The sequence below is a fragment of the Lactuca serriola genome, chromosome 2 (genome assembly GCF_051521515.1).
Source record: "Lactuca serriola cultivar US96UC23 chromosome 2, Lser_US96UC23_V15, whole genome shotgun sequence".
In the NCBI taxonomy this organism is placed as follows: Eukaryota; Viridiplantae; Streptophyta; class Magnoliopsida; order Asterales; family Asteraceae; genus Lactuca; species Lactuca serriola.
In genome coordinates, this window is record NC_136409.1 from 193,196,380 (window position 1) to 193,222,148 (window position 25,769).

The 25,769-nt window shown below is 37.5% G+C and overlaps 1 protein-coding gene across 1 annotated transcript; it reads left to right on the forward strand.

Moving 5' to 3' along the window:
• The first annotated feature begins 1,022 nt into the window (after positions 1–1,022).
• Positions 1,023–4,732, forward strand: CNGC15 (cyclic nucleotide-gated channel 15). Its single transcript, XM_079026049.1, has 6 exons — positions 1,023–1,833; positions 2,072–2,615; positions 2,709–2,921; positions 3,061–3,353; positions 3,424–3,772; positions 3,845–4,732. Exons 1-6 carry the CDS (start codon positions 1,805–1,807, stop codon positions 4,544–4,546), a joined length of 2,130 nt encoding a protein of 709 aa, XP_078882175.1. The 5' UTR covers positions 1,023–1,804; the 3' UTR covers positions 4,547–4,732.
• The last annotated feature ends 21,037 nt before the right edge of the window (positions 4,733–25,769 follow it).

Here is a 25,769-nt window from a genome sequence, read left to right on the forward strand (position 1 = left end):
CTTCTTCACTTGTTCTCAACCAACAAAACTGATTTTCGGACACTAAAACCCAATTAATATATTAGGTGAAGATCTTCGTTTGATTTTCGAGCACCAAAGCAATTTGTAGGTTTAGAAATTAGGATCAAAAGTTCTTGAGTTTGTTAGTTTACACAATGAAGATCTGTCGATCTTCATGAGCTGTAGTTGCTAGTTCTAAAATCAAACACAAAAAGAGATCCACAAATCAACACAATCTTCATGAGTTGTAGTTGTTAGTTCTAAAATCAAACACAAAAAGAGATCCAAAAATCAACACAATGAAGATCTGGGGAATCTTCATGAGCTTCTATTCAATCGTTCATGAGCTTGTATTTCCAAAAATCAATTTACATAAATGTACCTCAAAAAATCATATATAAAGAGGTGATCGGAGATGTTGGTTTGAGAAGATGACCGAAAGTGCAACTGAACAACTAATATCTAAAAACAGCCAAACCTACAATACTGGGTTACAATTCTATTTCTATAAAACACAATAAAAAAGTTTAATGATAAACCAAATATAATTTTTTTTTCAATGATAGAAATATATAGAGTTCATTTGTTAACAATATATATATATATATATATATATATATATATATATATATATATATATATATATATATATATATATATATATATATATATAACTTTTATAAAACATAAATTATTTTATGTATAAAAAATTTAAAAAGATTTTGGATATTTTATTGGGATACAAACACAAGCATATGAGCCAAAACCGGCTGTAAATAATACAAATTGTATGCCGCACCTTGGTCACAAAGATCTGTGTCTTTTGTTTCATATTTTCAAAGTAATATATGTATTATTAAATTATCGAATAATACTGACGGCAGGTAAATACTATATATATACACTTTTAAGTTTAATCATAAGCATTCTTTATCAAACTCTTTTTCTTCTATTAAAATTGATTACCAAAATCATTAATAAAAAGGAAAAGATATAACATACAATAGGTTTTCTTCAACATTTTCCCCGTTTGACATTTTAAATTTTTAATATTGGTTTAGGAGCATTATTCTCCCATCACCATGAATCCCTGTGAGCTAAATTGACACGCACTCAAACTGGCATCAGGTGCTCTGTTTTTCTGCGCACAATCTGTTCGATGAAATGCCTCACAGACACAGACACAGACAAGACAAAACAGAAACATTGCTCGTGGATGAACTAATTTATTTTGGGCCATAGAGCTTCATCATTCATCAAAGCTGTCTCGTGCATAAAATATGATTTTTCATCTTTAAAATCACAGATGTTTTCTACACCTTCACTTTCAAGTTTTCTTTACGAAAGCCTCGATTTTTATGGTATCTCATTTCCCGTTGAATATTTCTTTTTAATTTTGATGTTTTGACTGAGCAATATGACTCTGTTTCAACTTCAGTCAAGCTCAGATATTGACAAGAAAACTTTTCTTATAAAATTTTAATCTTTCTTTTTCGAAGAACTGGTCACATGTTTGACCTGGACTTCATGGTTTAAAAGGAAGGGAACTACTTTAAGTTTCGTGTTCAAGTTATTGAATTAGAACTTGTGTTGTTATTTTCACCTACTTCACATGATTCTTGTTACTTTTTGAATCAAACCCATTAATGGGTATTCATCAATAGTGGTCTGCAACTCATCACCGGTCAATTTTCCGGTGATTCATCCCCCTTTTCAGTTTTCTTCTCCATAACCATAAACCATAAACCCTCCTCTTAAAAGACTGAAACCCAATTCCAAGATTCAGTCTTTTCACATTATCACCATGTCATATGCCAATTCAAGATCTGTAAGGTATTTTTCCTATCGAATCTTCTTAACAGTTTCAGATTCAGCTGTGTACTTGGTAACTATCGTTTCAATTTTATGCTCAATTATGAATCGTTTTGACTTGGTCAAATTCTTGAATTAGTTTTGTGTAATGGCATTTATTATGCTCTAGTTCTTGTAGTTTTTGAGTGTTGATCAAATTTTAAAAAATTGGGTTTACGATTATGAGATTTTTAATTCTTGCTTTGATCAAATTCTTTAGATTTCAAGATGATGGTGGGCTATCAAAACTTCCATCCACGAACAAAGACAACTTATTTAAGATCAAATACAATCTTGACAACAAGCAAGTTTCTGATCAAAGAACAGAGGAAAATGAAAGTGGGGGGTCTTCATTAAAATCAAAAGTTCTTTCAAGAGTTTTCTCAGAAGATTACGAGAGAGTTAAAAAGAAAATCTTTGATCCTCGAGGCTTAGCAATTCGAAAATGGAACAATATTTTCTTGTTCGCTTGTTTAATCTCTTTGTTTGTAGACCCTTTATTCTTTTACCTTCCATCTGTTCGAACAAAAAACGTTTGCATCCATATTGGATTAAACCTGGAGATCAGTCTCACCATAGTAAGATCAATAGCCGATGTTTTTTACATGATTCATATCTACATTAGATTTTCTACTGCCTATGTTGCACCATCTTCCCGTGTTTTTGGAAGAGGCGAACTCGTTATAGATTCTTCCAAGATCGCTAAAAAATACATACGAGGTGGTTTTTTGATCGATGTCATCGCCGCCTTACCTCTTCCTCAGGTATACATGATTTTAAGGTTTTGTGTTCATGTTTTTACAATGAAATATGAAATAGTAACATGTTTTGATTGTTTGTTTTTGTGGCTAATGTAGATGTTAATCTGGCTCATTATACCGAGTTTAAGTGGCTCAACCATGGCTAACACGAAAAACGTTCTTCGGTTCATCATCATCTTTCAATATCTCCCGAGACTTTATCTTATATTCCCTTTAACATCAGAAATCGTTGGGGCTACGGGTGTTATAACTGAAACTGCATGGGCTGGAGCTGCATATAATCTTATGTTATACATGTTAGCAAGCCATGTAATCATCTAATCAACCTTCATGTTGTTTTTGTTACGTGACATATATATCACAGTTTGTATAGTCATGTCCTGTGTAACAAAAGATTGATTTAAAAGAAAGAATCTTGTTCTAAAATTGTTGTTGTTTTTTGTTGCAGTTTTTAGGGGCTTCTTGGTATGTTTTATCGATAGAAAGACAAGAAGCTTGTTGGAGACACGCATGCCTACTTGAGGATCCACATTGTCAGGATAAATTCTTTGACTGTGAAACATTTGGCGACAATAAGAGACAGATTTGGTTCAATTCAAGTAATGTCTCAACACAATGTGTTCCAACAAGCGGGTTTTATCAATTTGGTATCTATGGTGAAGCTTTAACATCAAATGTTACTTCTGCGTTGTTTTTCAACAAATACTTCTACTGTCTTTGGTTCGGTTTAAAGAATCTTAGGTAACAATCATATGAATTACAAATACTGAATTACATCATCGTTAAATTGTCACTGATTTTTCGTCTGCAGTTCTTTAGGGCAGAATTTGTTAACGAGTACTTACGTCGGGGAAATCATTTTTGCAATCATAATAGCGATTGTGGGGCTAGTTCTGTTTGCGTTGTTGATCGGAAATATGCAGACATATCTCCAATCGACGACAGTTAGATTAGAAGAATGGAGGGTCCGGCGAACTGATACAGAACAATGGATGCGTCACCGGCAGTTGCCACCGGAACTCCGGGAATCTGTTCGGAGATACGATCAATACAAATGGGTAGCTACACGAGGGGTTGATGAAGAATCGCTTCTCAAAGATCTTCCTTTAGATCTCCGACGAGATATCAAACGACACCTTTGCTATGATCTAGTTCGACGAGTAAGTTTTATCCCCAAATAGTTACAGTTTATAATACCTTCAAATTTAGATGTTCTGATAATGATGGTGCAGGTTCCGTTGTTTGATCAAATGGACGGAAGGATGTTGGATGCGATCTGCGAGCGATTAAAACCGGCGCTGTGTACGCAAGGCACGTGTTTGGTTAGGGAAGGTGATCCGGTGGACAAGATGCTATTTATAATTAGAGGAAACCTAGATTCCTACACCACAAACGGCGGCCGGACAGGGTTTTTCAATTCATGCCGAATTGGTCCAGGTGACTTTTGCGGCGAGGAGCTTCTGACGTGGGCCCTGGACCCACGGCCGAGTGTCGTGATTCCGTCATCGACTAGAACCGTGAAGGCGATTTCCGAAGTGGAAGCTTTTGCGCTCATAGCGGAGGATCTAAAGTTTGTGGCGTCGCAGTATCGGAGATTGCATAGTAAGCAATTGCGGCATAAGTTTAGGTTTTATAGCCACCAGTGGCGGACTTGGGCGGCGTGTTTTGTGCAGGCGGCATGGAGAAGGTATAAACGGAGGCAAAATGCAAGTGAACTTAGGGCTCGAGAGAGTTTTACGAGTGTTGATTATGAGTCAGAAGTTAATTCGCCGGCGCATGTCAGTCAAATGGTTTCACCGGAGCCGAGGTTGAGTGGGTATCGTGCGAGTACAAGGAGGTCAGGGAACCTGCACTCGGTCTCAGGGACGAAATCAAGTAGTGGTAGCTCATTACAGAAACCAACAGAACCTGATTTTTCTGTAGATGAAGAATAATTATTTGATGATCGAAATAAGAACGGGGTTAACGTTGTCTTATTTGTTGAATATTGTTAGGAATTGAGGTTCAATCTTACACTATAATTCAATGATAATATGTATTAGAATTGTACATAGATGCAAATATATAAATTTTGTTTTAATCGGATACTATCCGTTTATAAATTCGACTTTGACATGTAATTTATTATAGAAATTAAATATCCTTCTACTTTTGTTCTTATAAATTCTTCTACCTAATTAAATAATTATTTGTGTCATTTTAGTAAACTAAAATATCATTAAATAAGTATTAAATGTGACACATGTTATCATTTAATTGGTTTTTTTTTAAACGAATATTTTATTAAAGGAACCCACAACTAGCAAGGAACTAGAGGGGAACAAAAAAAGAAAAAGGAAAAAGAAAAAAGAAATAAAAAGAAGAAGAACAAGAGCTCTTACATAAAGAGACAAAGTTGAAATTTATGTGATAAAAGTAAGTGAATATTTAATTTATCTATTTATTATTGGGTTAATGTCATAAAACCATCAAGTTTTCAGAGTTTTGTCAGTTTTGCCCAAAATTGAAATTTATGTCCGTTTTTACCCAAACATTTTCGAAAAAAATATTCGGTTTTACTCTTTTACCGGTGATAATAGGTTTTCAAGGTTACCATTATACTAAATTCGCAAAAAAAAAAAAAAAAACCCTTAAGTTACCATTTTTTTTTGCGTTTTTACCCTTAAGTTTATAATTTTTTTTACACTTTTACCCTAAGTATATTTTTTTCATAATATACATAATCATGCAGAAAAATTGTATTTATATACGAAAAAATATTAATTAAATATTGTATTTATATTTTTTTAATGTTATATATATATATATATTAATATGTATCTATACTTCTAAAAGTATATTTATACTTAAAAAAACATATATCAAAATACATATTTACACTTCTAAAAGTATATGTATATACTTATATAAACATGTTTATGAATGAATTGATATGTATATTTTTAAATACATAAAAATACATATTTGTAGTTCTAAAATATATTAATTTGTTTCTTACATCTTAAATGATTTATCCAAGAAAAAAAACTCCTGCACACACACACACACACACACACACACACACACACACACACACACACACACACACACACACACACACACATATATATATATATATATATATATATATATATATATATATATAAAGAAATAACATTAAAAAAATGTAAATATAATATTTAATTAAATTTTTTTCGTATATAAATATGATTTTTCTGCTTGAATACGTATAATATGAAAAAAAAATACATAGGGTAAAAGTGTAAAAAAAAATTATAAACTTAAAGATAAAAAAGTAAAAAAAAAAAACAGTACACTTAAGGGTTTTTTTTTGCAAAGTTAATATAACGGTAACCTGTTATCACCGGTAAAAGGGTAAAACGGATAATTTTTTTGGAAAATATTAGGGTAAAAACGGACATAAAATTCAACTTTGAACAAAACCGATAAAACCTTGAAAACTTGAGGGTTATGACATTAGCCCTTTATTATTCGGTGTCGTCTTTGATATTCTGAAATGTTGGCGCAATGGATGTGAGATGCACTAGCATTTTTTGTAACTCGGTTTCTGAAACTTTTGGTTTGCTTTTGGAAGTGGTAATCAATCCTTTAAAATATGGTTGGATCGTAGCTTGAACTAATTGGAGTGTAAGGGGGTGTTTGAGATTGCTTTTGAGCATCAAAAGTTCTTTTTGTAGAAGAACTTTTAGTAGAAGAACTTTTTGCAAAATATTTTATTTAAAAAGTGTTTGAATTAAGCAAAATGACTTTTGATTAACTTTTATATGTAAAGTCACAAAAAGTCAGGTTTTTATAACTTTTTGAAAGACCATATCAACTAAGAACGGGGTTTTGCTTATTTATGAATTGGATTGTACCCCTAATCTCTTATGATACTCTAACTATAGCATCTCTCTAATAAATGAAGGTTTTTTTTGCCACTTGTCAAATTTTCAAGAGTTTTGCCACATGTAATTTTGTGAGAATTTTAGAATTATTATTTTCCAATTGTCATTTTTTTAGAATTTCTATTTTTTAAAATAAAATTTCATATAAGGAAAGAGAATCATTCTATTAATTTGATAATAAGGCCTCATAAATGCTCTAAAAAAGATTTGATTTTTTTAAATAAATGTTTTAAAAGATTACATTATGATATGTAAAATTATTATTTTATAAAATATTTAATATTTAAATATTGATATTAAATTTTTATTTTAATAAACCCGTATAATACACGGGTCTCACAACTAGTATATAAATAATAAGCCCAAGGGTAATTCGAAACCCACATCGGTTATTAGTAGTGATCGACTAATCGGCTTTTCTCAATGTTTTTTTTTTTTTTTTTTTTTTTTTTTTCTAAATCTCACCACCTTCACATCCATTAACTAATAAGCCCAAGAGTAATTGGAAACCCACATTGATGCTTATGATCGTTTGCAAAACTCTTTTCTTTTTTCTAACGAAAATTGTTTGAAAAATTTTGAAGATTGATTCTTGCAAAACTCTTTTCTTTTTTCAATAATGTAGCTAATATTTAAACAATTTTTTTCTTTATCATCCCCTGAAACATTAATATTTTCATGTTCAGTAAAAACTTTATTGAATTTATATATTTTATATATTTGGATTCAAAGTTTTAGATTTGAATTTCAAAGTACTATATATTTGGATTCAAAGTTTTAGATTGACTCAACCAGTAATTCTTCTCATGTATATTTCTAACTCCAAACATTTTGAAATTCAATCAAAAGTCTTAATTTTTGAACTAGTACTTCCACTTTCTTTTTTTGTTTAGTTTGTCTTTTTTTGTTTAGTTGGAAGAAGAAGACAATAGTCATTCATACTGAAAGATTTCAATAGTATGTGAAATCCATTAGAAAATACATCATTATATATCGTAGCTATAAATAATCATTTATATTTTGAAAACGGGTTGATCCGGTCGACTGGTGAACCGTTTGTTACACCGAAACAACTTAAGAACCGGGTTTTAAAATATTGCCGGTAATGACGGGTGTATATATATATATATATATATATATATATATATATATATATATATATATATATATATATATATATATATATATATATATATATATATATACCTTTTTGTATAATTAAGTTATACAGTATATTGTTACACTTAAAAAAAATAATAAAAAAGGAAAATTGAGTAATCTAACCCTTTTTTGGTTATTTTTTAAAAATATATCATTTTTTTTGCAAAATGACCACTTGGTCCGGAATTGGGCATTTCAGACCCGATTTAATATTCGATAAACGGGTATAAAATTTTGACCCGATAATCTAGTTCTCCTATAAATACCATTAACCCGTTGCGGACTAGATTTCGTCATTCCTTTGTTTTGGATTACCCTATATCCCATTCCGGACACCTCTAAAACTGAAAATGTCTTCTGATAGCAATGAAAAACTGCAGTCTTTATATGTAAGTTTCAAATTTGTTTCTAATATATGCTTTTATTTTAGATTATACGTTAAAACACGTTTAGTTTATACAATTATATAGGTATTATAGGATTTTCTGTGAATTTTAATCATGTTAAGACAATTATAGGATTACACGTACTTATATATTTATACTACATCATAAATTGTTATTGAAAATCCTAATTTTCATTAGTCCGAAACGTGCCCGGAATCCCAAAATCATGTCCGGTATACGTAGAACTCTCCGGAATACAATGAACCGGTTCCGAAATTTTGGTCCGAATTTATGGTCCGGGCTACCATTCTGGATTTTTTTGTTCGGAATTTCATTCTGGAACATACATATAAAAATCACTAATTAATAATTCTTTTGCGTGTAGCATGATAGAACATACGAAGCAGTTGTTACTACAACCTGCATACCTGAACTTGGGCGCGAAATCATGGCGCGTTTACAAAATTGACTAGTTTGTGGGTTAATGTTTAGGCAATCATGTTTTGGTGATTACATGAACATGCTGATGGGTGTCGTATGTCACGCTTTACTATGTCACTATCTTATGTGCAAGGAATTTACTACTTTTGATCCAGTTGACCTATAAAAGCTTCTATTTCCGGTTGACGACTATCGAGTTTACTTTGACAGGAAAGCATTCTGCTTGGTCACTGGCTTGCATTCGGGGATTATTTCCTTATGTACGTGTTCAATAACTTACTTCATCAATTAAGTAACGAAGACGTGGTGAGAGTCTCCCTGCTGTATATGCTAGAGCAAAGATTTTTGGGGAAATACCTTCGACAGCCAGTTATTAATGAACGTTTGACACTTGTCTCTAATTTAGACGAGGTTAACAGGTATACAGTTTTTACCCACATTATATCAAAATGATACATATACTTATTAAGCAAAATTTTTTGACATAGGTACCCATGCGGCAGATTGATATGGGATTTCACTTACAAACAAATGCGTATTGTGTTTAATAAGATTAAGGACCATTTAAACCCAAATGCGCCAAGACAAGGGCGGAGGGAGTAAGGGGGCTATCAGGTGTGTTGCCCCCCTAACATTCTCCTATTTGGATTATTTTACTTATATAGTTTATTATTCTCGTATAGTACTAGTAATAAATCTCATTAGGGATGAGCAAAAGGACCGAACCGGCCGGAACCAGACCGGACCCGGGAACCGACTTCGGCCAAAATCAAGAACCGAACTGGCCCGACAGTTCTATCGGTTCCGGTTCTACCAGTTCCCGGTTCTTACCGGTTCTTGTCGTGTCTTTAAATGTTAGAACCGGTCCTCGAAAAACAACATCATACGGTTCCGGTTTTTGCCGGTTCTACCTGTTTTCGCTGGTTCTACCGGTTCCGGTTATATCGGTTCTGGTTCCTACCAGTTCCCGGTTCCAAAAATCCACAAAAATAACGTCCCGGTCCCTGCCCGACCGGTTCCATCGGGTTCCGGTTCCGGTGCCGGTTTCAGTTCCGGTATCGATTCCGGCCAGTTCCCCGGTCCATATGCTCATCCCTAAATCTCATTTAATTGTTTTAACTTTTAAGCTCAACATAAAATATCATCCTAAGCCCACCAGCCCCTCTATAGCCCAATTTCTTTAACTTTCTATTGGACAATAAATAATTACATGCACATAATAAAAAACACAGACCTAATGTAAGTCGGCTACTACAAAATCGGCAATTACAAATCATCAGCAAAAGAGCTAATGCAATTACATTTATCGACACTGTCTTTTACCAACATCAATTTCTAGAAAATGTAATTTCCAATTCTTAGTAGTTAATTAATATATATTTAAGTGTTGTGCAATTTGTGGTAAAAAACCTTGTTTGAACAATATAATTTGTAATTGATGTTAATATTATGATTGAGTTTTTAATTCTTATAATCATAAGGTAAACATGAGCAAAAAAAGAACCATCAATTCTTTTTCCAACAAAAAACAAAATGTTCATGACTTACAACCACATCTTGTTAGTGATAATATTATGGTAGATGTTCCTTATAAATGCCCATAATCTAAAAGGAATAGTAATATGAAAGAGCCAATTAATGTTGAATTTGAAGAAAAAAATGATATTTCAAATTTAAGAGAGGTAAACTTAGATTCTTTGATTCGTGATCACCAAGTACCACTTTCGATCTAAAGCTATCCAAGTCACCAAGGTGATGATAATAAATGATGATATATTGAATTTGGACCATGCCAACTTCAAAAATCAAAGTATACTTCTAGTCCTAGTGTAAAGATTTAATTTTAATATATACAAGCCCCCTTATCCTAAAATCTTGGCTCCGCCCCTGCGCCAAGAGTCGGCAGTAGACACACATATACTCTGCAGGGATTTGTCTATGCATTTAAGGTCTGTACACTATGTTTATTAAGAGTTCTTAAGCAACTAGTATCGTAACTTTGTTAAGTTGGTAAGTTGTTTGACATCTTAATTTTGTTGATTTGGATCATGGAGACATTCCCAATAGTAGTATAGTTGGTTCCCCTGTACCAAGTGTTATCCTTCAGGCAGTTGCATACCCTAGGATGATACATTTGCATGCACCTGATTGCCATTGTATTCTCGATGTAACTAATGTATGTAGTTTAGTCCACCTTATAATTTATAAGTTGTTATGACATAAATAACTTAAGAATAACTTTTATATATTGTTTTTATGCATCGTCCTCCCAACGAGTTGTTCCAACCTACTGCGCAGGAGTGTGATGCTAGGTGGTAGATTGAGAGTATTCAGTGGATAAATGTTTCATATTACGCTAATGTTTGAGTTATGGTTTTCTTTGTCAATGTTTTAAAACAGTTTCCTTTTGAAGATGTAGCAAAAAAAAAAAAATTATCCTTCCGAACAACATTTTGTAAAATATTATGATATCATACAAACATCACTACGAATTTTTTAAATCAATAGTGTCATACTGTTGGCTACCTTTTTGACTAGTATGTCTACTCTTAGACTTAACGTTACTTTTGCCACTTGACTTGGTCCTACTTGAAGATTCACTTTTTGTTGACTTTGCGGGAAATTGAGCGTCACCGTTTCTGCTTATGTGACCGGTCCTTTAGCAACTACTACATTTTTTTTGAATCGGACATTCACCTTGGGATGGGATAAAATTATGGTTTTTAGGTCGTCTGACTTGTTGTTTGTCCATCAATGGTGGCAAAACAACCATGACTTCATCTAGCTCTTTATATTTAGATGGAACTGGCACAGGAAACACAACATCTACATATGTTTATTGATATGTTTCCGTTGTGAAGTACGATGACACCCATGAACTACAGTGTTGATATCTCAGATCCTTGAATACTGTCATAGCATGAGTACAAGGTATACCCGGCAGTTGCCATTTCCTACACGTATAGTAACGACTTTCCAAGTTTACTATACCATTTTTCATTTGGTCAGTCACCTTATGTCTGCTTTGATCAATTGGTATACCCGAAAAGTAGATGATTTGTTGATCCTCCTCTCGGTGACCTTCTCAGCATACTCAATAACATTTTTTTTCCTTCAACTATAACAAACACTTACGTATATGTTGTCATGCACAGTAAATTACTGTAACATTCCAAAAATACAGGCCAAAAATTTCATTTTTAAATACGTCATTATAAAACCAACAGTGTAATAAAACATCTGTAATATCATGTCATGTCAATACCCAAGTAGAAAGAATCAAAGTTGTTATCATAAAACAATATCAGAGTGTAATCCCAAGGATCTCATGTGCGGAAACCATAGTGTGATGCGCTGCGATCAAACCGGCTCCTTTCCTTTATACACGAAGTACCTGAAACCAAAACTGAAAACCGTAAGCACGAAGCTTAGTGAGTTCCCCCATCATACCACATACCATACAATCACAAAGCATACATACTGTCGGGCAATTTTGGGGTGCCCGACCTACCCGGTACGGCCATTCTGGGGTGCCGACCTACCCATACGGCCATTCTGGGGTGCCGTCCTACCCGGTCAAGCCGTTCTGGGGTGCTGACTACCCATGTCAAGCCATTCTGGGGTGCTGACTACCCATTTCAAGCCATTCTGGGGTGCTGACTACCCTTTGGTCCTAACGACCGAACCTCAGGGACTATTTCACCCCCTACTACTAATACTATCACATATCATATCATAACAGATTATCAGACATATCTGGGGTGCCTGAACTACCCTTCGGTCCTAAAAACCAAACTCGGGGATTGGTCCCCTCCTACTACCTCTATCGCATATAACATAACAAGCCAGCATGCAAACATATCACACATACTGTCAGACGTATCTGGGGTGTCTGACTACCCTTCGGTCCAAACAACCGAACTCTACTACTATCACATACAACATATCAGGCTAGCATATAACATATCAGGTAGTAGCAAACCTAGATATATCACAAAGACAATCATCTATCATACGTCTCCTACTGGTGGGCCGACATTGTGGCCTTAGAACCACCGCTACTGGAAGGTAACTCACCTCACACTGTTGAAGTCCTGAAGACACAATCCCACACTTGCTGAAGTCCTGCAGACTCGACTCCACCTGCTGGATGACAGATTCCCGAATTGTCAACACCAAAATAACACCCAATTAATAATTGGGTCTCACTACGTAACCATAAATACATTCTATGGGTAATTACTACATTACCCCTAGCCTGGCTTATTCAAGCCCAAGGCCCAATCCATAGGCCCAAAGTCAATTAGAAATCAAAGCCCAGCACATGGCCCGATTTTCCAAATTGGGCCTAGGCCTATACATGGTCTCATTCTAAGGCCCAACATCATATAATCATTAAGGCCCAAACTATGGCCCAATTTTCCAAATTGGGCCCAAGCCCTTACATGGGCCTTACCCTAGGCCCATTAAATTACTCTAGACCATTTGCTTGATCTTGGATAGCCCATTTAATAACCCAGTCATCAAGGCCCAATAGAAAGGCCCAACAATAAACCCAAAATGAAATTAGGGTTTCACATAAAATGATGATTAGGGTTAAGTTTCCTACTTAACCCATTAAGGACTTAATCCATTAAGTCCAATATTGCTTAGATTAATTTCGGCCAATGATTATTATTTAATATTCCAAGTTATTAAATAATTCTCGTGTGTCTCGATTAATTCCCCAAAATTAGGGTTTTGATGGCATTAGGGTTTCCAACCCAAATACTAGCCTATTTTTAATTTGTTGGACTTTTAGATCAATCAGGGCTTTATTGGGCCTATTAAGCCCACTAAAATATTATTAAGCCCATTAAGGTTTTATTGGGTCCATTAGAGTCTATTAAGCTTTATTGGGCCAATTTGAGATTCTTTGGGCCCATTAGGGTTTCAAGCACCCCAAACGAATCAACACCGCGAGGCAAAGCACACCCCCACCCGACACGGCAGTCGGTGGTGGTTTTTAATTTATTTCATTATAATTTAGCTAATTACAGTTTACTATGCCCTAACCAATAATAAACACACACACTAACTACATCAACACGCATCCATGGCAGTTTATGGTGGCAGCCACCACCCTACGGTGGTGGCAGCGGCTTTTCGGGCCAACAAGCTACACACAACACATGTTATAGAAAGAACAAACACCCACACTCTTTTCTTGCTTGCAAACAGGTCCAGCCACCCTCCTGGTGGCGGTTGACGACGACTGAAGTACAAAACCACGGCAGCAGTGGTGGCACGACTGGTGGTCATCATGCTTGGCAGCAACCCACATTAGTGGTGGCGTACATGCTCAGCGGTACTGATGGGGTGTATGGTCGATAGGGCAGAGGAGGGAGGAGGTGACGACACCCACCAGAACAGCAGCAATGACGTCCGCCGACGCTCCTTCGACTTCTTGCTGTCACGGCGTTTGGCTCATCAGCTTCAGTTCACGTTGGCAGTAGTGGCAGAAGACGACTTCAATAGAGAAGGAAGGAGAAGGACGGAGGATATTTGGTGGTCCTTGGCGGCATAGCAGCAACGAAGATCCATCGCAGCCTCTTGACAGCCTTGCTTGCTTCCGACATAGAGGTTGGCTCCGACGGCTGGTGATGGGGAGCCGACAATACAGCAACGGTTTGGTGGTTGGAGGAGCAAGGGTGGTCGGTGGTGCTTGGCGACTCAACTGATCGGAAAAAAAATGAAGAAGAGAGGTGGCTGCTGGAGGATCCCCACCATAGCGGCTGCAACATAAGAGACATAGGGTTAGGGTTTGTTCCTTATATACCCGACGCCCATAAGCGCATTTCCATAATACCACAATCAGTCCCTCTCTTCATATTCTCTTTCAAAATAAATCCATAAATTACCTTTTCAATCCTGTCCTCTAGAATTCTTCTCAAATCAAGCCCAAAATTTACACTTTAGCCCCTGACCCATAAAATCTTTTCACTTTGATCTCATATTTACCAAACAACCCCTTATCCCCATAATCTCTTCAAATGAAGTCCCACAAATTACCATTTAGTCCCTACCTTTCATAATACTTATAAATTAAATCCAGATTTTACACTTTTAACCTCCATTTTCTAAACTTGTGACAATTAGCTCTTCGAGACCATCCTTTGATATATAATTATTTATTTTAGGGCTACCATTTGATCATTAATTTATTTATTTATCTAATAAATAAACAGGGTATTACAACTCTCCCCCACTTAAATTAGATTTCGTCCTCGAAATCATTCCTTACCATTCCTTACTCGCCCAACCACTATAGTAGCATGGTCACCAATCTGGGCACGCCCTAGCCTTCCCAGGGTAGCCACAACTAATCCTCGTAAAGCCCTAAAATCCGCAGGTGCTGAACTCCTTGCTACAAGACCACATGTACTCTGTCCGAAATCTTCTGTCTCGAGATGGTCTGAATCCCTGGCAGACCACTCATACTAAATCATTATCGATGGAACCAGCCCGCTTATCCCTCAACTGACTACTTAACTTCTGATAGCATGTGGTTCCCACCATAAACCTGGGTCACAAACCCAATTACCTTTGCAGATCACTTATTCTCGGCTAAGGCTCAGCTAATCCCACTGTGGGCGACTTATCACTCCCCAATAAACCAGCTATTCCATGTGCATATGCAACTAAAAACACACATACTATCACTGCCCAAACATTGAAACTGCCCGAACCCTGAACTGCCTTAAATAGTATACGCTGCTACATAGCTGCTTCCCAAAAGCTATCGAGACCTCCTGGGTCTCAATTCACTTGCCAATCCTCTGAAATACTGGGTTTCCACCCGGTTGCAGAGCCAAAGGACTCCCTACTTAGTCGCCTCACACGACTTCTGAACGAAATCCTTCTCTGGAACTAGTTGCCACTAGTTAACATGTTGGTGTGACTCTACTACTTTATGATCTAACTGATCGAGTCCATGCGTCGAATCCTGTCATCATCAAATCCAAGACTAAAACTGATTGCTACCTGACCAATGGTAGCCTTATCTCACACGTCCTGAAGCAGTCCATTGCTTTTCTGATCACATAATTGTAGTGACGTCCCTACAGTCTCATTATGGGCTTAACCAAATCTAATCCGTTTGGGTAAATCCGAAATCCAATCAGTGGATTTCCATATCCTCACTGCTACATCCGAACTGGTGGGTACTACTGTGCCTTCCGCGTTCTAACAACACGCTCATGCCATCTACCAACCTAGTGAATGCAACGACTACACCCGCAAACTTACAACACTCTAATACTGGCTGCTAGTGAATGCTACGGCTACACCTGTAGACTTACAACACTCTAACACTATCTGACTGCCTGGTGAATGCTACGGATACACCCGCAGACTTACAACACCCTAACACTATCTGCCAACCTGATGAATGCTACGACTACACCCGCAGACTTACAACACCCCTCACACTATCTGCTGATAGTGAATGCTACGGCTACACCCGTATACTTACAACACTTTCCATCCCGGGTCGAACACGCACTCGACCTAACCCTCAACTGAACTCGAGTCCTAACCGGAACTCTAACCTTGTTTCCAAAACCTGCTATCACGTGACCTCACTGTATCAGTACCGTACCCATGCCTGTGATCAAAGTGTCACCATAAACCACAAAATCATCTACACCCCCTGGCAGGGTGAGAATTAGTGCCTCGCACAACCGTTATCTGAGAGCCTCGAAGGCTGCCTGTTGCCCAGGCCCCCAGCGAAGGGCCATCGATTTCTTGGTTAGTCGGGTCAAAGGACCCGCAATCTCGGAGAAGTCCCATGTAAATCTCTGGTCATAACCCGTTATACCCAAGGAATTCCGATTCTCAGATGGAGACCTCAAAATCTCCCACTATATCACGGCCTCTATCTTAGCCGAATCAACTAGAATACCCTTCTGGTTGACAAGGTGGTCAAGAGATTGCACCTTGCACAACCAAAACTCACAGTTGGAGAACTTTATAAAAAGTCTCTCCCCCACTTAGGTTCGACTAAGTCTTCACATCACATGAGAATTGAAGGATTCCTGATCCTTCTCGCTTTCTAATATCCCACTAATGACAACCGGTGCCTGCCAATGTTAGCGTTTAATCGCCGATTAAACCTTGAGATCTCCCATCCTCGGAAATCTCGATGAGTACTCTTGAAATCTGATCCAGTCTGACACCTCAATCCATCTAACATGCTGTCGATTGAAGACCTTAATCTTCACTCTAGCTGACGAATCCTCGTTCCCACTCCCAATCTTGCAGTACCACTGAACTCTAACCGAACACAGCCCATGCGAAAATACAATTTTCTTGAACATGCGATGACCAACCACTTATGCATCTAACACCCGCGACTGACACTACCCTCTTCCCGTCACCAACTCTATCCTAGCAACGGTAGTGCCTTGAACTCCAAAGTTCGTCCATAGACAATTACTGAGCATACCTGAACAATGATAGAATCCCTGAACATTGACCACATTGGAGAACTACCACTCCAACCCTGACCGAGTATCCTCTAAAAAATACTCCTGCATAGATCCCGACAAGGATCCGAAATGATAACGGTACGTGCGGAACCATCTCTACAAAATGCGTCCCTCTTTGGGTTCATCAAGGACCTTTCAGCATGCAGGATGGCATATGATCCTTGGTAACCAAACACTAGCAGAAAAAACCGACCTGAGGTCTGACTTATCTAAACTCACTCACAATTCCTAAGCGGTACGTATTCCAAACATCCACCTAATATCGTAGAAGATGACATACCCGCAACATCTGGAGGAATACTGACCCCCTTCTGCTGACATGACCAATCATGGTACCCTATTGCAGCCTAAACCCCTGGAGTGACAAACTCCCTCATGTACTTTCTCGTACGTGCTGCACCGACTCTGGCCCTGCTGGCCCTTCACCTGATGATCAGAAATCATAGGTCTCTTCCCGAGACCCCTACTATACGCAGCTGGCACACACCTCTCTTTCTAGGGTGCTCCCAAATCGATCCCGCATCTGCAACTCTTGGAAATCATATCCTTCAGGGTCTGACACCCTGTCACGCGCACTAGCTCGCTTGCCAATGGCTAAGATGCAACAACTGGAACATCCTCTGTCCCCAAATTGGGTTGCAAACTCTTCCCTGAAGCTTCTTAGATTCTCCAAGACTCTCGATGATTCGAGTATGGATCCTGTGCTTTTAGTAGTACGGGCCCAATACTACCTTCCACACATATGCATACTTTCCTCATCAATCCTCCCGAATCCTCCAAGTCACTTCCTCAAACTGGTACACCCAAGTCTCACTGAACCTCACTACTAACTCACTGAAATATATCCTAGGCTTCCCTAGGTTCCCGAACTCACCCAGTCCTCAGCTGCTGAAAGATTCCCGGTAATGTCAGCTAGCTACCTCATGAATATAGCCACATGTGACAGAGATCAGATAATCCTTCGAGTAAAAGACCCATCCCTAGAACGGTTGGAATCAAACGAGCGTTGCGCAATAGGGTCAAATCTATCACTCTGAGATTATCCAGCTTGTGCCACATGTGACTTAGCATATTCACTTAATAGTTAGCTCACATTACCAAAAGGCCCACAAAGCACAAAGCAAGCAGCATTCAGACAATGGAAACTCTAACCACCATATTCCAATCAGATCATTCTATCCTCTAATCAGGAATCTATACATGCAATTCAAAGGCTCATACAATCAGACATAACCTAAACAGACTATCCTATCACTGACTGATCAGTACTAGCACGCAAGTCTACAAGCACATACAATAGGCATATAAGGCATCCTCCTAGATCCTTAGCCCTAATCTAGCATGCAATACTCATAATCATATCATAACATAACATGTATGGGTATCTTGGGGAAAACTTACTTGAGCTCGGCTGATTGCATGCATCACACACTTTGTTTTTCTCAAAGTTCCTTTCTCTTTTCAGATTCTTTTCAAACTCCTTTTTATAAAATGATTTTACTTTTGAAAGTTTTCATACCAAGCCCTTAGTTTGAGTTCAGACACACCCGGGAGTATGTCTGAATCCCTCAAACCAAGACTCTGATACCAACTTGTAACATCCCAAAAATACAGGCAAAAAATTTCATTTTTAAATATGTCATTATAAAACCAACAGTGTAATAAAACATCTGTAATATCATGTCATGTCAATACCAAAGTAGAAAGAATCAAAGTTGTTATTATAAAACAATATCAGAGTGTAATCCCAAGGATCTCATGTGCGAAAACCATAGTGTGATGCGTTGCGATCAAGCCGGCTCCTTTCTTTTATACACGAAGTACCTGAAACCAAAACTGAAAACCATAAGCACGAAGCTTAGTGAGTTCCCCCATCATACCACATACCATACAATCACAAAGCATATATACTGTCGGGCAATTCTGGGGTGCCCGACCTACCCGGTACGACCATTCTGGGGTGCCTACCTACCCATACGACCATTCTGGGGTGCCGTCCTACCCGGTCAAGCCGTTCTGGGGTGCTGACTACCCATGTCAAGCCATTCTGGGGTGCTGACTACCCATGTCAAGCCATTATGGGGTGCTGACTACCCTTTGGTCCTATCGACTGAACCTCGGGGACTATTTCACCCCCTACTACTAATACTATCACATATCATATCATAACAGATTATCAAGCATATCTGGGGTGCCTGAACTACTCTTCAGGTCCTAACAACCAAACTTGGGGACTGGTCCCCTCCTACTACCTCTATCGCATATAACATAACAAGCCAACATGCAAACATATCATCACATACTGTCAGACGTATCTGGGGTGTCTGACTACCCTTCGGTCCTAACAACCGAACTCTACTACTATCACATATAACATATCATGCTAGCATATAACATATTAGGTAGTAGCAAACCTAGATGATATCACAAAGACAATCATCTATCATACATCTCCTACTGGTGGGCCGGCATTGTGGCCTTAGACCCACCGCTACTGGAAGGTAACTCACCTCACACTACTGAAGTCCCGAAGACACAATCCCACACTTGCTGAAGTCCCGCAGACTCGACCCCACCTGTTGGATGACAGATTCCCGAACTATCAACACCAAAATAACACCCAATTAATAAATGGGTCTCACTATGTAACCATAAATACATTCTATGGGTAATTACTACATTACCCCTAGCCTGGCTTATTCAAGCCCAAGGCCCAATCCATAGTCCCAAAGTCAATTAGAAATCAAAGCCCAACACATGGCCCAATTTTCCAAATTGGGCCTAGGCCTATACATGGTCTCATTCTAAGGCCCAATATCATATAATCATTAAGGCCCAAACTATGGCCCAATTTTCCAAATTGGGCCCAAGCCCCTTACATGGGCCTTACCCTAGGCTCATTAAATTACTCTAGACCATTTGCTTGATCTTGGATAGCCCATTTAATAACCCAGTCATCAAGGCCCAATAGAAAGTCCCAACAATAAACCCAAATGAAATTAGGGTTTCACATAAAATGATGATTAGGGTGAAGTTTTCTACTTAACCCATTAAGGACTTAATCCATTAAGTCCAATATTGCTTAGATTAATTTCGGCCAATGATTATTATTTAATATTCCAAGTTATTAAATAATTCCCGTGTGTCTCGATTAATTCCCCAAAATTAGGGTTTTGATGGCATTAGGGTTTCCAACCCAAATACTAGCCCATTTTTAATTTGTTGGAGTTTTAGATCAATCAGGGCTTTATTGGGCCTATTAAGCCCACTAAAATATTATTAAGCCTATTAAGGTTTTATTGGGTCCATTAGAGTCTATTAAGCTTCATTGGGCCAATTTGAGATTCTTTGGGCCCATTAGGGTTTCAAGCACCCCAAACGAATCAACACCGCGAGGCAAAGCACACCGCTACCCGACACGGCAGCCGGTGGCGGCAGCCACCACCCTAAGGTGGTGGTTTTCAATTTATTTCATTATACTTTAGCTAATATAAGTTTACAATGCCTTAACCAAGAATAAACACACACACTAACTACATCAACACGCATCCATGGTGGTTTATGGTGGCAGCCACCACCCTACGGTAGTGGCAGCGGCTTTTCCGCCCAACAAGCTACACACAACACATGCTATAGAAAGAACAAACACCCACACTCTTTTCTTGCTTGCAAACAGGTCCAGCCACCCTCCTAATGGTGGTTGACGACGACTGAAGTACAAAACCACAGCAGCAGTGGTGGCATGACTGGTGGTCATCATGCGTGGTAGCAACCCACATTAGTGGTGGCGTACATGCTCGGTGGTACTGATGGGGTGTATGGTCGACAGGGAAGAGGAGGGAGGAGGTGACGACACCCACCGGAACAGCAGCAATGATGTCCGCCGATGCTCCTCCGAATTCTTGCTGTCATGGCATTTGGCTCATCAGCTTCAGTTCACGTCGGCAGCAGTGGCAGAAGACAGCTTCAAGAGAGAAGGAAGGAGGATATTTGGTGGTCCTTGGCGGCGTAGTAGCAGCGAACGGCAGCAGCGAAGATCCATCGCAGCCTCTTGACAGCCCCTCTTGCTTCCGACGTAGAGGTTGGCTCCGACGGCTGGAGATGGGGAGCCGGCAATACAGCAACGGCTTGGTGGTCGGAGGAGCAAGGGTGGCCGGTGGTGCTTGGCAACTCAACTGATCGGAAAAAAAAATGAAGAAGAGAGGTGGCTCGTTTGTGCTCCTTCCGTTCCCTACATCTCCTCTACAACTCTCTCAAATTCTACTTCTTTGGTCTGAATTCTTCATAGAATTTAGAGTATTTTGGCAAGTTCTGAGGTCCCTAGGAGCCCGACCTCTAGTAGCTATCAGTCTGAAGTTTCGCCAGTGCAATTTCCAGACTTTTGTCTAAGGAACCCCTGTAAGTTAAATTACACTTTGTCTTATCTTATTGTAATCTATATTTAAATTCATAGTCGTTGTTATGAAATTATAAATAACAACTATCAGTAATTCAATGTCATTATACTGATTGATCTACCTATGGGAAAAGTGACTAGGTGGTGAAGTTGGTTTGGTTGTTGGATTTCAAAAAAGCTATTACGCCAAAATGGTCCTGCCTCCCAACTATCCTGCATGGCTAATCTTTATTTGATAGAACTATTGGTATTCATTTGAATTATTGATAGGTCTAGACTATTTTCAGTCATGTAGAATATTATACTAAGACGTAGTGGTAATGATACTAGTTACTTCAAAGGAAAAGTCAGTTACTAGAAGTGAAGCGCTGTCCGAGTTTCGAGTAATTACTTTAGCAGTTGAGTGCATATTTACTTTCATCTTACACATAGATATAAAATATTTAAGATAATTACATGCTATATGTGCATATTATTCGTGCTCTTGATATCTATGCTAGATGAAGGATTTATACATGTTTTACTTGATTGAAATTGTATATGTATTTTTATACCTATAAATATATTGGGTAGAGATGGTTAGATAAAAATGAAAGATGAAATAGATGATGAGAGGCCTTAACTTAAATATTATACAATCGTCTAGCGGAGTATAGATGATGACCATAGACTATTCCAAACAGTCCACTGGAACGCTAGCAGACTCGCAACCTGTAGGTGCTTTTGAACTATGTGTTCACTAGGTGTACTCCATCCCCCCTCCCCCATGGTTTCCTTACTGACATATAGTACTAAGGAATCCCCTGAGCATTATTGTCTATTTCGAAGATAATCCTTAGGATAGGTCCCTCAAATTAGATGCTTTAGGGACAACGAGTGAGGATAACGAGAATGGGTAATCGGGTACAATGACTTGATAAAAATATATAATTAAAAGAATTTAACTATTATGGGTGAAAACCCTATGTGCTTACCAGGCTCCCAAGCCTGGCCCACTTAGTTTCTTGCATTACAAGTAGTGGCACGAGAGCACATGTGTGATGAATGATGAGGGATTTATGGATTATAGGTCGGTAGAGTAATAGATGTTTGTAAGGCCTGCATTATTTCCGTTTATGCTTATGAACTGTATTGACAATGACATCCCAACGATTTTAATATAACGACAATACATTTCTTCGGAAATGCTTTGATAATATCATTATCATGTTTTTGGGAACAAATTCCGCAATAATTTTCTCTAAAAAGGTTACTCTGATTTTAAATAAGCATAAATAAATCGGTCTTTTCTAGCCGGGAAATTGGGGATGTCATAGTTGTTGCTTAGCTGCTCGAAAGAAATCAATCAAGATTGTTATTGGTAGTTTTTGTGTGTCTCTTGATAATGCATTCATGGACTTGACACCGTTTGATGTCATAATATTGTACCAAAACAAAGGGAAACATGACCTTGCCTATATCTCGTTACCGATTCTGTCTAGCCATGTCTGACAATCGTAGTTTAGTGCACGACGTAGCCTACCTAAGCTTTCTTTGAAATTAGACTCTCGGTAAGCCTTTGTAGCCTCCCAAAAAAAATATATGTTCTCTCTTGCTTGTCGATCTTTTCTCTCATATTCATCAACAAATGACGACAACAGAGTCCGTGATATGCATTCGGGAACACAACTTGAATGGCCATTTCAATTGAATTGGTTCTATCTGATATGATAGCCAAATATGTTTTCTTGCCCTTATCCACCGGTCATAATTATCCATATAGCAAACAACTTCAAACATGCCTTTTGTAGATTTTTTCACTTTATATTGGAAACATTCACTAACACTTTTCAACCCTATATTAAGCTTAAGTGCTTTTTTTATAGAGCTGGCATAACTTCACATGGGAAGTATAGTTGTGTGTTGTGGCCTCTTTACCATTTTGTTGAGCTAATTTGAGCAGTGGTAAAGGTTCTGGCATACCTCAATGGGTGGGTTGTGTTTCTTCAGAATCGGAAAAATAAAAAGGAAATTTTTCTTGTTGTGCTTTTTGGGGTTGTACGGGATCAATTTCCTCCTCTCCACCTTCATGATCATCCGCATCAAATTCGGTGTAACTTTGAAAATGTTCAACTAGCTCTCCATGTGGAATTATATTACCACATCAACCAACATCATTAGTTTTGCCTCATCATTTGCAGATTCGTCAACATCAACAGTAAGGTTAGCGTGAACAACATCCTTACCTTTAGACCTATAATCGCCCCCATATATAGGATCATTGTAAGAAGGAACATGGTTGGTTGTCATAGGTAATAAATTACAACTTTGTTTCTTTCCAGCACCGGAAGAACCATTTTCAAAACAATTTTCCTCGGGAAATCGATTAGTACCACTTTCCATAACATTATTAACAACAAACAATTGTACTATATTGGAAGGCATAGTACTATTAAAACTAAGAAAATATCTAACATTATTATAATCAAGAATCTGCATAACCATATTTGATCCATGACATTGAGAAGATAGACGAATTTGATTAGTATGTAACCTGGACTTGGAAGCAACCAACATAACTAACCCAACAAAGTTGATATCATTGCTTATATCTACACCAAATCATGTGTAGTCCAGAGCAAGATACTGGTGATACTACATACATCCGTCGATACGCTGCCATTGCCCTCCACTAGAAACTGACACTCGAAAAAAATCCTATATACGCACTCATTCCGGAACGTTTATGGAAAGTATCGAACACACAAATGTATTTCATATATGGAACAAAAACATATAAAAACCTTAATTTTAGCTCTCCGAGTCTCCAAAATGTACGACCATTCCCGACTATAGTACAAAATACACCTTTTTTAGTCCGGAACGTATGGGGTGCCAAATTTCGGACCAAAATCCCACTCCGGAACAAGATCATAAATACTCTGGACTATCGTATTTCACATCCAAGTCCTGAACAAAATTACGTGCTCCTATCTAAAATTTCCTATTCGTGAAATCAACGGAATACCCAATCCAAAGCTGTTAACCCTCACCACCCCGGCTGGCAGTCACCGGCATTGGAAACAACACAAAGTACAGCGCCGTGCTCTCCCCATATCAAGTTCAAACCAATCGCCGCTCCGCCCCCAACTTGACACTAATTCTGCTACCATGCTACATTGTCTTTCTAGTAAGAGTTTTTTGTTGTCCTTTATATGCATTTCCATTATTCATGATATTACAATAAATTCTTTTTTCGCATATTATATGGTGATCAATTTTTGTTTGCCTGAATATGGTATATATTTCATGTTGTAGGATCCAATTAGAATGTTCTCTTGCTGAATTATTGTTTCTTTATAACCAGCCTTTCCTGTTTTCTTCATTGATTTGGTTTTTACTACTTAAGTAGGATATTCAATATATTCACAATTTAGGACCAAACTCCAAAGTGTTTTTCATGCTTTAACAAATAATACTGAAGTTTTGGTTATCTGTTTCTTCATTGATTTGGCTAGTTAAACATGTGAAGTATTTTAATATTCAGTTAAATAACATAACATTTGTGTAAAATGATTACAGTACCATCATTTATGATTTAGTTAGTCTTTCTTTATTATAAGTTATATTATTATATAACATATGTTAATCAGTTTGCTCAGATTTTTTGAATTTCATCAATATAGCATCTTACTTCCATTTTCTATTCATACTTTTGTTCATTCATTTCTTTAATCAAATTTTAGTGATGTATGGTGAGTTTTTGGGTTTTATTTATGCTCCATTATATTGGAGTTGAATTGATGACAAATCAAGAATCTCTTTCTCTTTTTCTTTCAAAGAGTTTAATATATTTATTCATGTATCTGAATTTAGTATGTCTTCATTGTTTCCATTTAGCGTTTGTGTACATCAAATTCAAGGAATTTGTTGCCATTTTAGGGATTTCTTTCTGTTCAATTTTATTTAAAGTTCAACTCACAAGGGATCAACGACACCTTTCTAGTATTCTTATAAAAAGTTTAATCGTTTTTCAAACATCTGAATTTAAGTATGTGTTAAGTGTTTTATTTTATGAATTTTGTTGATCAAACTCTGTGTTTGTCATATTTTTTCGATCATTTTGTCAGATGGTAAAGATCAAAAACTATCTAGAGTTTAATCCAGAGAATTCTTAATTTTCCTTCAATAATTTTCAATTTTTAATGGCACACTGGTTTATAGCTCAAGTTTTATGATCTACCATTTTAATTTCATGTCATCTTTTGTTGAACAAATATTTTCATGTTATTTATGCCCTTTAACATTTCACAATTTGAATATGTGATTTAACTGGTTTGTTTATACATTCTGGGAAA

What these genes read in the sequence shown, in the direction of transcription:
- CNGC15 (XM_079026049.1), top strand. Translation starts at nt 1,805, where the DNA reads ATGTCATATGCCAATTCAAGATCTGTAAG. An exon ending in GCCAATTCAAGATCTGTAAG is followed by an intron (nt 1,834 to 2,071) that starts GTATTTTTCCTA and finishes CAAATTCTTTAG; the next exon opens with ATTTCAAGATGATGGTGGGC. An exon ending in CCGCCTTACCTCTTCCTCAG is followed by an intron (nt 2,616 to 2,708) that starts GTATACATGATT and finishes TGGCTAATGTAG; the next exon opens with ATGTTAATCTGGCTCATTAT.